The 13,727-nt window shown below is 40.0% G+C and overlaps 1 protein-coding gene across 2 annotated transcripts in view; it reads left to right on the top strand.

The window, feature by feature from the left end:
• Positions 1-13,727, top strand: part of slc35f2 (solute carrier family 35 member F2) — a 41,815-nt gene that overhangs the window by 11,826 nt on the left and 16,262 nt on the right. For both annotated transcript variants that reach the window (XM_062974603.1, XM_008122206.3), the window contains exons 2-3: positions 10,301-10,476; positions 12,239-12,366. In XM_062974603.1, the coding sequence (XP_062830673.1) occupies positions 10,301-10,476; positions 12,239-12,366 (304 nt within the window). The remainder of the gene's footprint in view (positions 1-10,300; positions 10,477-12,238; positions 12,367-13,727) is intronic.

Here is a 13,727-nt window from a genome sequence, read left to right as displayed (position 1 = left end):
CTGACATTAGGTCTAGTCATGTCTGATTCTGGGTGTTGGTGCTCATCTCAATTTCTAAGTCGAAGAGCTGGCATTGTCTGTAGACAAATCCAGGGCCATGTGGCTGGCATAACTGCGTGGAACGCTGTTACCTTTGCGCCGGAGCAGTACCTATTGATCTACTCACACTTGCATATTTTCAAACTGCTAGGTTGGCAGAAACTGGGGCTAATAGTGGGAGCTCACTCCGCTCCCCAGATTTGAACTGCCAACTTTTCAGTCTGCAAGTTCAGCAGCTCAGCGGTGTGACCCACTGCACCACCAGGGCTTCTTATAACCCAGAATCTCAAGGCAAAATAACCCACAATATTTGAACTGGGGTATCTGAGTCCACACTGCCATATATCCCTGTTTAAAGCAGAAAATGTGGTATTTTATTCAGCTGTGTGGAAGGGGCCATAGAATTATGATGGGAAGAGACCTCGTGAGCCATTCAGTCCAACCCATGCCAAGAAGCAGGAAAATTGCATTCAAAGCACCCCAGATAGATGGCCACCCAGCCTCTGTTTTAAAAGCCTCCAGGGAAGAAGCATTCACCACACTATGAGGCAGAAAGTTCCACTGCTGAACAGCGCTCAAAATGTGGAAGTTCTTCTTAATGTTCAGGTGGAATCTGAGGTGAATGGTTAAGCAGGTTGCACATAGAATCATAGAGTTGGAAGAGACCACATGGGCTATCTGATCCAATCCCCTACCATGCAGGAAAAGCACAATCAAAGCACCCCTGACAGATGGCCATCCAGCCTCTGTTTAATAAGCCTCCAAGAAAGAAACATCCACCGCACTCTGAGGCAGAGAGTTCCACTGTTGAATAGCTCTCACAGTCAGGAATTTCTTCCCAAGGTTCAGGTAAAATGCTGTTTAGGTTACAGCAGGCTGGTTGTGATTAAGCAGGGTTTTCCTGCTTCTTGGCAGGGAGGTAGATTGGATGGCCCATGAGTTCTCTTCCAACTCTATGATTCTATTATTCTATTCTATGATTCTAGGGGGGCACTCTGTGCTCGCTCAGTGCATTATTTATAGTTCAGTGCTTGGAGAAAGGCCCATATAGATTGAATGAGGTGTGGGAGGGCAGGGGAAAGAACTCTGCACATGGTTGAGGCATTTCATATATATATATCTTCAGATCTAGCAAGGGCCTATAGAAAACATTGTGTCCATGCTTCAGGCATTCTTTATTATTTCCTATATGGAACACCAGGCTGGTTGTGATTAGGGGGGAGGGGTCAATTTTTGTTCTGCACCTGAATAAAGACACACTTAGAATGAATGAATGCATATTTCATCTAGGAACTGGGTTGCTTTTGCCCAGGAGACTATTCTATATGAGAATTCAAGATTAAACCAGGTATTTTCTTCCCTTTGGAAGGACAGTGGAGGGAGGACAGTGTCTGAGTGAGGTTTAATTGCATGAAAATTGATTTGGGATTATTTGGATGGGAAATTTATATGAGGGAGGATGGACAAATTTAATGGTCTGGGCGATATGGAGAAGATGGATTTATGAGGCGGATCAGCAGGAGTAAACATTTGGCATTTTCACTGATCAGGGGATCATTCATTTGTGAAGAATCAGAAAACTGATTTTGAAAAATAAACCTTTGTGAGCAGATTGAGAGGATCTGGATGAGAAATTAATTGGCTTCTGATCTAATGGCAGGATACATTTGGGGGAGAATAGAGGGAGGGGTAAGTAAGCATAAGTTAATGCCTTCTGTCAAAAGCAAAATCAATCCAAATTGCAAAGAGGTTGGGGAAGGGATTATAATGCACCCCACTCCTGACTTATGTTGCTGGTGTAGACAACGAGAAGAAATCTCTAAAAGTGCTTACATAGATTTTTGGATGGGAATTACGAGCAGTATCATTGTCCTGTCTCTGTTGTCGCCTAAGTTGCAAAACTGATGGCGAAGGAAATTCTTCTTCCAAACTGGCTGCCAAGTTCCTTCACTGATATCATTCTGCCTGAAGAAACTTGCATTGCTAATCTTATAAAGTTATCAGACCATAGTCTGGCAGAAGAACAACTCCTTCCCTCACAATACTACCACTTTGAAGTGTGTCACAAGTGTGGTTTCTCTAAAGGAGGACAATGTTACAGATTTGTTCACACTAGTTTTGAAGGTTGTGGCCTGTTAAATGAGTTAAGTAGCATTTAAAGGCTGAAGAATAGCAACCACAGATGGATGTATCTTCTTTGGACTCTTAAACTATGTAACAAAATTAGAATTTTTTTCTGTTCCTGGTTTGAAAGTGTTATTTCCTGTTTAAATGTGTGGTATTTACTTTGCAAGTAGTTTTTATACTCCAGAAACTTCGTTTTTGTGGATGCCACAAACTTATGTTGGCTTGGCCGAGGTTATATGAGATGTTCACTGAAAATCTATAGCGAAATGAGCTGCAGAGTGTCCTGCAAAAACAAAGACTTTGCCATGTATTTTTGAAGGCTTTCATGGCTGGAATCACTGGGTTGCTGTGAGTTTTCCAGGCTGTATGGCTATGTCCCAGAAGCATTCTCTCCTGACGTTTCTCCCACACCTATGGCAGGCATCCTCAGAGGTTGTTAGGTCTGTTTGAAATTAGGCAAATGAGGTTTATATATCTGTGGAATGTTCTGGGTGAGAGAAAGAGCTTTTGTCTGTTTGAGGCAAGTGTGACTGCTGCAGTTGGCCAGCTTGATTCACATTTAATATTTAGCAAGGCCATTCAATACTAATCAAGCTGGCCAATTGCAACATTCACACTTGCTTCAAACAGACAGGAGTTCTTTCTCCCTCCCTGGACCTTCCACAGATATATAAACCCCACTTACCTAGTTTCCAACAGACCTCACAACCCCTGAGGATGCCTGTCATAGATGTGGATGAAATGTCAGGAGAGAAGGCTTCTGGAACATGGCCACACAGCCCGGAAATCTCACAGCAATCCAAAGATTTTGCAGTTTAATAAACCTTTTCCATGTTTTTATGAGAGAACCAATTAGGAAATGGCATTTATAACCCAGGAACAAAAACCATGTTAGGAAATGTTTTTAATGATTTTTACATTTTTTACTAACTGTAATATTTAATTCTAAGGTAAAGGTAAAGGTTTTACTCTGACATTAAGTCTAGTTGTGACCGACTCTGGGGGTTGGTGCTCATCTCCATTTCTAAGCCGAAGAGCCGGCATTGTCCATAGACACCTCCAAGTGGCCGACATGACTGCATGGAATGCCGTTACCTTCCTGCTGGAGCGGTACCTATTGATCTACTCACATTTGCATGTTTTCGAACTGCAAGGTTGGCAGAAGCTGGAGCTAACAGCGGGCGCTCACTCCGCTCACTGGATTTGAACCTGGGACCTTTCGGTCTGCAAGTTCAGCAGCTTGGCGCTTTAACACACTGAGCCACCAGAGGCTCCAATATTTAATTCTACTTTAATATTTATATTTTGAAGGTTTTAAAATTGTATAGTTTAGGTTGTGAGCTGCTTTGGGTCTCAGTTCTGGGAGAAAAGTGGAATATAAATAAAAATGATGACGGTGATGATTCCAAATTAAAATGTATTGCATTCCAGTCCACTATTTAGTACTATCTTGGAGCTTAGGAACATTATTTTTTGGATACAGATTCACTTCTGTTAAGCATCCACATTTGTAGATTTTCCATTTGTGGTCCTGTCCCGTGTTGCTTACATGAATATGCAGCCACTTGCCATCTTAATTTACAGACTTCTGTTTGGATTCACAGTAACCTGCTTGTTAACCATTCACTTGCAGTCAGACATTTGCGCCCTACTTTGGAAGTCAAGAATTAAATATATGCACTTTGTGCGTTAGAGGTAGGGACTAACTATGCTGCAGAATGCTTTTTGAATGATGAGAGTTACTCATTACATTCTGACACTTAAAATCACACTGAACACTTTCTCTGGCAAAGGTCTTTTAAACACACAACATGCTTAAGAAAATATCTTTGGAAGATTTAAGTTGGCACCGCTTTGTGTTTTACTCTTTAAAGCCACTTTGAGTTTCCTTTGTGGAGAGAAAAATTGGGGTATAAACACGCATAATGATAATGATAATATTGTGCTAATAGGCAGGGTCATAAGTGGATCCCATATTAGTGGGGCATTGAATCAATTTCAGATTTTGACTAGGTTTAAAGAAGGAATCCAGGTTGTTGAAGCTATTTAAAGAGCTCCTTTAAAACCCAAAGTTGATTAATCTCATCCAGACATAGGGGCAACCAATCACTGTTGGAAAGTACTATGTGACTATCGGAACAATGCTTAGGATTCTTTGAAAATCACTCAATTTCATGTTTTGTTGTGAGAACTTTCCCGTTATTCCCTCTCTTTAAACAAAATAGTCAAGAGTTTAAATACCTTAAGAGCACCAGATCCTGTCTGATCTCGGAAGTTAAGCAGGGTCAATCCTGGTTAGAACTTGGATGGAAGATCAGCAATTAATTCCATGTGCTGTAGGCTATATTTCAGAAGAGTAAACTGGCAAAACTTCTATTCCCTTCCTAAGAAAACCCTATGAAGTTCATGGGGTTGCCATAGATCAACAGGTGAAGAAGACACATCCAAAAGGTTCCAATCCATAATACAACCTGTCTTTGGCCCCTTCTACACTGCCATGTAATCCAGATTATGAAGTAGATAATTGTCAGGACCCAGGCTGCAGAGCACCAATAACCATGCGCAGAGACCAGAATCTAACTAATATCTTTATTAAGGAAATATATAAAGTTAACAAAAACAAGTGTAGAATATAGTTCAGAAGTAGACCTTTCAGGAAAGGTCAAATATAGTCCAGGAAAACAATGTCCAATATGAGATATTAAGGTCCAAAGTTGTAATCCAATAACCGAAACACACACTTTGCCAAGCAAAGTGAGGGGAAATGACAAGGTCCTTTAGTCCATGGAGCTTAATGCAAGGCTGGGGAGCAAACTAGATTCTTGGCAAACAAGGCTTGATTCAAGGCAACAAGAAGCGAGGAGCAAGAACAGGGTCCGTGGCGAAATCTGTGGCGAGGTCCGGGGAACAAAGCAGGGCTGGAACGAGAGCAAGGTCCTGGAAACTGGAGTAGCGTAGTCCACACACAATCTACTCCCGAAGCTGACGAATTGACTCCGCAAGGATTCCTTTGCGGCCAAACACCTATATAGGATCTTGTTTTCCCGCCAAAGAACACTTTCTCTGGGGAACAAGAAACGAAACCTATGCTGTGTCCAGATGCATGACTCCTTAAACTTTCCCAAGGGAAACAGACTTAATCATCTAATTGTCTGGCAGCTATCCTGGCGCTCCGGCGAGTCGCCTCCCGAGTGCTTCTATCTTGATTATAATAAAGCCGGCGAGAAAATGGGGGAGATTTCTGCTCAAGGCTTGTTTGGCTGACTTCTTGTGGGCAAACATCCTGCAGCTGCAAGGGCTCCAAATCCGGCAGAAACGGTGGGAAACCCAAGTTTTCCTCTTCATCTGTCACAACAGTACTAGGAACAGGACTACATGGCCCATGAGTCATCACAATAATTCAGTTTATCAGCTTGGAACTGGATTATCTGAGTCTACACTGCCATACAATCCATTTCAAAACAGATAATCTGGATTTTATAGGGCATTGTAGAAAGGGCCCTTATCTCATGACTGCTAGTGTCCTGTTTTGTTTTTCAGGAACAGTCTTAAAACATTGTGGTAAGTAAATGTACCACACTCAATGGAATAATGCAAAATGAAGCAAGGAAGTCTTATATTGGAAACCGCCCTGAGTCCCTTTCGGGAGAGAGGGTGGTATACAAATAAACTTTTACTTACTTACTTACTTAGGGCAAGCACAGTTCTTAGTCTCTGATAAATTCCCAAATCAAATAGCAGTCTTACTTCAAACAAAGAAACAGCAATAAATCCTTAGGAGCAGTTTCCCAAATGCAGTCTTGAAGCAGGCACAAGGGGATCGAAGAGTCAGTTTGTTACCAGCAAGAGCTGGCTGCACCTGCTTCTGCTTTATACCCCTGAGTCCCCTCACAGCTGCTAGGGCAGTTCCTAATTACTCAGCTGCATTTCTGGCAGCTATTCTAGCTGAACGAGGTCTCTGCTCTGTTTCCTTTCGCCTCTTCTGAAAAGTGGGTACTTGGAAAATCTCCTCCTCAGATTCCAACTGCCCCTCTGATTCATGAACACTTTCCTGCTCCCCTTCCTCTTCTAAAGAAGAGGAATCCCTAACTGTTAGCTTTGTTCAGGGATCTTTGGTGGGAAGTTTTGCCCAAAATGATTTCATTGTTCTATCACCCAATTCCTGCCGTACTTTAGGAGAACTATAATAATAATAATGCAGTTTATTTATATTCTGCCCCTCTCCCCTCAGGGACTAATAGCAGATTACAGCATTTACATACATAGGCAAACATTCAATGCCTTTGCAATCACACACACAATGAGACACACAAACACAATCAAAGGCAAGGCTTCTCCTTTTATTTCCGTCTTCTGGCGGTGGTGCTCATCTCTGGCTCTGGGGAGGTGCTTTTCTCTATTTTCAAGCTGAGGAGCCTGCATTGTCACCTCCTGATCATGTGGTCAGCAAGATTGCTTGGAGCGTCTCTTTTCCTGCCAAAATGGTACCTATTTATCTATTCACATTTGTATGTTTTTGAACTGTTACATTGGCAGGAGCTAGGGCCGACAGATGGGAGCTCACTCTGTCTCATGGATTTGAATGGCCAACCTTCAGGTCAGCAGTTCAGCAGCACAAAGGTTTAACCCATTGTGCCACTGCAACCCCTGTAGGCTCTAGAGCTGAATCTGGACTTTTAGAGTTCTTCAGGTGTTGCACCCCATGGTAATATTATTTTGTGGTTTCTCAGATTTTGTACTCATTTGATGAAATACCTCTTCTATTGGCCTTAAGAATCTTAAGATGATTCATGCGATGATTTTGGGTCCCATGCATTTGCTTTTGGATCAGCCAACAGTGGAAAGCATCCCTTGAGGAGTTCTCTGAATTTGCTTGTCTGGTTGAAAGCCTTGATGTACTAAGCACCTGTATTAACATGTTTTTTTTTTTTTACTAAAAGATGGATGAGATAATCCTAATCCTTTAAAAAGCCATTTTGATAGGTGTGTAGATGCCCTTGAGTAAGGTCAGAAGATATGCGGATATTGTAGGCTGGGGTCCGTGAGGGCTTTCTCCCTTTTTCGTGTTTATGGTGTGTACACAAAGAGTGACAAAGTAAACAAGTTGTTTGTGGTGTATAGTCAGCAAAATAAATCAAAACCACAAGTTGCCCTCTTTGACATCATTTACATTACCTCATCCAAGAAAGAGGCAAAAGCAATTAATCTTAAATTGTCCTTGCAAAGTGGGCCAGAGAGATGCAGCCAAATTCTGGAAAGGAAAGATAATTGCACCTTTATTTATGGGCTGATAAATAATGGATAAGAACAGTGGTAATCAATAGCCATCCCGGTAGCACAGTTAGGGAAATTGGCAAAGAGGGAGATGCCTGTTATGAAAGTACATTTGCTGTCCCTTCCACATGGAAAACAGATTTGTGAAGTCAATATTCGAGTATGCTACAACTTTGTAAAAAGATAGAATGTCTTTTCCACCTCCCAATTTTTTAACAGGGTACTCTTTATGCCAAACCGGCCCTTAAGAATACACTGGGCTGTTGCATTTTTACTAATAGCTGCTACAGCGCTCATCATTTTAGAACCTATTAATATAGATATTGATTGTTTCCTGCAAGCCAGATATATTCATTATGACATTTTGACAAGTTCGGGCAGCAAAGTGTTTCAGTTCAGGTTTATAGTAAATCGACATCTTGTGGTTATGGTAAATTAAAATATTGTGTGCAGAGCTTGGTAACATTCCTTTGTGAATTTTAAGTCCCAGAATTCTTCAGTCGCCGTGTTATGTGCCGTCAAATTGTTCCTGACTTGTGGTGACCCTAATGTGAACCTATCACTCTCCTTCCCAAAACTCACCAAAAACAACACAAGTGTGAACTGGAAGAAGGCATCTGATCTCCTCAAGGAGTGATTTTTGGCTGAAGATTGCAATTTGGGACCTTGGCAACAGACTTTGCTTGGTCCATGCTTGAATAGTTCAAAGAAACAGTCATGTTAGTCTCTTGCAGCATATATAGGAGTAAGGTGCATGGAGAAAAAGGAATGCAACAGCACTTTTAAGACTAACTAGTTTTTATTTTAGTATGAGCTTTTGTGGATACAGTAGAGTCTCAGTTATCCAAGCTAAACAGGCCGGCAGAAGCTTGGATAAGCGAATATGTTGGATAATAAGGAGGGATTAAGGAAAAGCCTATTAAACATCAAATTAGGTTATGATTTTACAAATTAAGCACCAAAACATCATGTTATACAACAAACTTGACAGAAAAAGTAGTTCAATATGCAGTAATGTTATGTTGTAATTACTGTATTTACTAATTTAGCACCAAAATATCATGATATATTGAAAACATTGACTACAAAATGGCTTGGTTAATCCAGAATCTTGGATAAGTGAGGCTTGGATAAGTGAGACTCTACTGTATAAGGAAAAATTATGCACTTCTGCAAGTGGGATAGAATGTAATTGGATCCACTATAAAGATCTGAAGGACTCCTATCACACTGCCCAGCCCTTTAAACATTTAGGACAGGAGACATCATCATCATCACCACTATTAGTCCATTTATTTATATCCCGCTTTTTCTTTCTAAAAAGAGACCTAAAGCAGCCAACAACACTATAAATAATTCAATATTTGTATATTTTTGGATCATGTTACATTCAATCTGTACACTCACAACTTGCTTTATAACCTGAGGCTTTAATATCGTTCTATACTGCATCTGAAAAAGTGAGTTCATATATCCATGAAAGTTTGTACTAAAATAAAAACCAGTTGGGGTGCATCTACACTGTAGAATTAGTGCAGTTTGACACCATTTTAACTTCCATGTTAATTCTAGTTTGGTGAGGCACCAGCAGTCATTCGTAGACAAGGCTAAAGATCTTGAAAAACTATAATTCCCACGATTCCATAGCATTGAACTGTGGCACATTCCTTTTTTCCTCCCTTCCTTCCCTTTTTATACAAGTGCTAGAAAGTTACAAGAAGAAGAACTCAGTAATTGCCTTTTATAAGTTTAATATAATAACTGTAATATAATCTCAAAAAACTAATACTCAGGGTGAAATACTAATGCATTTAATACTGACATATTAACTATTTCAGAATACTGCTATATTCACACGATATCTTTGATTTATTTATTTATCGTATCAGAAGCAAAACCAAGGGTTGTAATGTATTTAGAAACACAAACAAAGTTAAAAACCTGACATTATACTTGTCTGTTCTTAAGGTGAAAAACATATGTCTGGGTTTTAGATTGATTAGGAATCAGCTGCTTTCCCCTGTAATAGGCAGTAAGCAGTAACAGCTTTGGACATCTTTGAAAATCTAATTGGTATAGTGTTATGGGATCATAGGCCTGGAATGAAAGCTGTTGGTGACCACAATAACAATAATTTGGTTTATGATTTATAGTAAGCGGCTTTTAAAACCTTAAATACACAAAAAATGATATTGATTGATTACCCTCCATTAATGGCTTTATGTCACTATTTCCACAGGAGCATCAATGTAGCTATATACAATGTAGATCTGTTTATGCATGTTGAAACAACTAAATCAAAAATAAGGACTTGGCCAAGCCAACATATTTTGCATGCAGTACAGAAAGGTGGATGATGAATTCATATATATATATATATATATATATATATAATGCCAGTACATTTTTTTAATGACTGGTATTGTGACGGTGCTCCATGCAGTCATGCCAGCCACATGACCTTGGAGATGGCTATAGACTCTTCGGCTTAGAAATGGAGATGAGCACCAACCCCCAGAGTCAGACATGACTGGACTTAATGTCAGGGGAAACCTTTACCTTTACCTATTGTGACTTTAGGTTATAGCTGGAAGTTTCCAAATAAGTGGGCTTCAAAAATCCTGACTTATGTTTAAAAGAAGAAACTTGGTTAATAGCATGAGCCAGAAGAACAGGTTTCAGAGCCAGCAAGGCAAGTTCCAACCTTTGGCTTAGTACTCCTTTTCCATTCAAGTTCTTTTTACCAGTAAAGGAAAATAGTAGGAGTATTTCCTGACCTCATCTTTGGCATGTGTTATGAATGTTCATGTTTCTTGGTTCAAAGGAGATACTAAACCACGTCCTTCTTTTACATCTGCAGGCATATGGTGAAAACGCTTGCCCTGGGTCAAGTACTCTCCTTGTTCATCTGTGGGACGGCGGTGACAAGCCAATTCCTTGCTGACAAATACAGCGTGAACACTCCGATGCTACAAAGTTTCATCAACTATTGTTTGCTTTTTCTTGTATACACAACTACTCTGGTCTTCAGGAAAGGTACAAATGGGATTTGAAATGAAATTATGTAGTGGATGGTGTTTTTGTGTTGTCCTCCAGCCAGCCAGCCAGCCAACCAGAGCACTAGACCCTCCTCTTGGGGCAGACAGTCTGGACTACAATTGCTATAGGCACCAGCCAGCATGGGAATTATGAGAGTTGTTTCTACCAACATCACCACATGAGGGCTAGTGTTGCTTACTATTTGTGTGCATCTTGTATTTTTTTTTTTTGGGAGACCCGGTGGCGACGTGTGTTAAAGCACTGAGCTGCTGAACTTGCGGACTGAAAGGTGCCAGGTTCAAATCCTGGGAGCGGAATGAGCGCCCGCTGTTAGCCCCACCTCCTGCCAACCTAGCAGTTCGAAAACATGCCAGTGTGAGTAGATCAATAGGTACCACACCGGTGGGAAGGTAATGGTGCTCCATGCAGTCATGCCGGCCACATGACCTTGAAGATGTCTACGGACAATGCCAGCTCTTCGGCTAAGAAATGGAGATGAGCACCAACCCCCAGAGTCAGACATGACTGGACTTAACGTCAGGGGAAACCTTTATCTTAACTGTATTTTTAAATTTATTTTATTTTTGTGAAAAAATATTTTTACCCTGAACTGTACCTTAAGAAAACCAACAACACAGCTTGTAAAGTATAATACAGTACATTAGACAAATGAACACAATAGAATACAAGCATATAATAACAAATGAAAGAGACTGCTGATTTTAAAAATGTGAGTTTATGCATTAGAAGACTAAGCATAATCTGGTTAATGATTTTAATAAGCTAAAATAATTGAAATTACTCAATGGAAGAAACTGAGAACAAAATATTGAGGTAGGTCAGATACCAGCTAAAAAAGAAAAGTTCACACCATGACGGAAACCTGTCAAATGGCAGTCAAGGCATATCACCCTTAGAAATAGATAAGATATTTTGCTCTCTGGTGTGATGGTTCACTACTTAGTCAGTAATAGTGCCTAATAACAGCAATTTCCCTGTAGTATTAAGACTAAAACTTAATTGTTTCAACATATTGAGATAGAATCATTGAGCTGGAAGAGACCACACGGGTCATGCAAGAAAAGCACAATCAAAGCACCCCAACAAATGGCCATCCAGCCTCTGTTTAAAAGCCTCCAAAGAAGGGGCCTTTGTTGATCTTGGGTGCCTTCAAGTAATTTTTGAGTTGCGGCGAACCTAAGGTGACCCGATTACAGGGTTCTCCCGGAGAGATTTAAAAGTGGGATTTGTCTTTGTCTTCCTCTAAACCTGAGAGAGTGTGGTTTGCTTAAGCCTACTTAGTGAGTTTCTGTGGCTGAGCAGGGCTTCAAAATATTCCCCTTTCCAAAAAGCAAACTCGGATTTTTGCCATTTTACTACATCACTGTATATAAGTGGACTTCAGTATCCAATCTGGTATCCTCGGAAGCTCCTGGAACCAAACTCCAGCAGTTATTGTTTATTTTCTTTAAAAAAAACCTTTGTATCAAATAGGCTGTTTGCGTACTTTGTTCTCTACTTGCTCTGAGCTGCTTTGTATTTTTCCCTGAGAGAAAGAAAGGATACTTATTAACTAAGTAAGTAACTCGTTCATTAATTAGTGCTGTCCTTCTAGGAACTCTCAGCATTAGATGGATCCATCGGGAAGACTTTCTCTCAAACCCCACTTAACAATATTTTAGATTTTGGTGGAATGCAAAAGTAGAACTTCTGATGAGGAACTTCATAGACCTTTATTGTGTGTTTATTTTCTCTCCAGACGGTGACAATGCCTTGCAGATCCTGAAGAAGAAATGGTGGAAGTATATTTTGCTTGGGTTGGCAGATGTTGAAGCTAACTACACCATTGTAAAAGCTTACCAATACACTACTATAACAAGTGTCCAGGTAAAAAAGATGCAGAGTCTTATGGGAAAATTCAGCACATTTATTGTGCCATGAGCTTCCAAAGTGTTTGTTTATTTGTTTTCAAGGGCAGGCTTCTGCAAAATGTTTCAAAATTATATGACTCACAAAAAGTGGATTCATCCAGAGTTAAACTCTTTGTGAGAAGAAGTATTGATGAATGCCACGTTTAATGACTTTAAAAGGGACAGGATGCACCCATGAAGTATAGGGCCGTCAGTGGCTGGCTATTAGTCAGCATAGCTATATTCTGTCTCCATAATTTGAGGAATGCAAGAAAAAAAAGGATGGAATTGCATTCATGTCCTGCCTAGGACTTCTCATGTGTTTTCCATAGTAAGAATGCATTTTCCCCTTGAAGTAAGTAATGAATAATTTTACCAATTTTCTTTCTGTTGTGAGGACATCATAGAATACTGTGCCATTTCCATAGATTATTTGCAGTTTGGTTGTTATTTTTGCATAGGAAACCACCTTTTATGTGCAGAAAATATTTCTCTGTAGATGAATTGTTTTCTGTGCAGAAAATGCTGTTTCTTGTATCAGAAAGGCTGTAGTTGGAGACTTAATCCTGAGTCCCCCTGGGGAGACAGGGCAGGTTACAAATAAATTTATTATTATTATTATTATTATTATTATTATTATTATTATTGTTATTCTGTACTTAATTCATACAGGGGTATTTTGCACAGAAAACCTCATTTTTATACAGGAAAGGGTAATTGTGCACAGAATTCATTTACACAGAAAAACATAACTTGACACCATGCAAACATATTTTTAAACATATTAGGAGGAATAGTTCGAACATGTTTTGAACATGTGTTCCATTCCTATATATTGGTAAATGATTGGCCACTGAGTAAAGAGAACGTTTAACCACATAGGCCTATACTCTGATCCTGCATGGCTCTTCTTATGTTCTTACTAACATTGTGGAAAAATGATCCTCACTCTGAATAGGTAATAGAGGGACATTGTACCTCCATTGCTGAGTCTATTGTGATACGGTTCTCTAGTGTGCCATGTTGCACTGCAACACTGAAACTTCCTATGTATGGTAAGACCCCAGAAACCACATCTATGGTTTCACTTACCCTTGCTCAAGGGAAAATGGTCTCTAGGTATTTTTCTAGGTTGTTCATGTGATTTTATAGTATTCCTTCCCTGGAAGTTACCATACAGTCATGCTGGAGGATGTAGTAAATTCCTCAAAATGTTAGCTCTCTATGAACTTCTATGTCAGTGGTTTTCAACATGTGGGTCCCCAGATGTTTTGTCCTTCAACTCCCAGAAATCCTAACAGCTGGTAAACTGGCTGGGATTTCTGGGAGTTGTAGGCC

Source organism: Anolis carolinensis, chromosome 3, assembly GCF_035594765.1.
Source record: "Anolis carolinensis isolate JA03-04 chromosome 3, rAnoCar3.1.pri, whole genome shotgun sequence".
In the NCBI taxonomy this organism is placed as follows: domain Eukaryota; kingdom Metazoa; phylum Chordata; class Lepidosauria; order Squamata; family Dactyloidae; genus Anolis; species Anolis carolinensis.
This window is presented reverse-complemented; position numbering and strand designations above follow the sequence as displayed.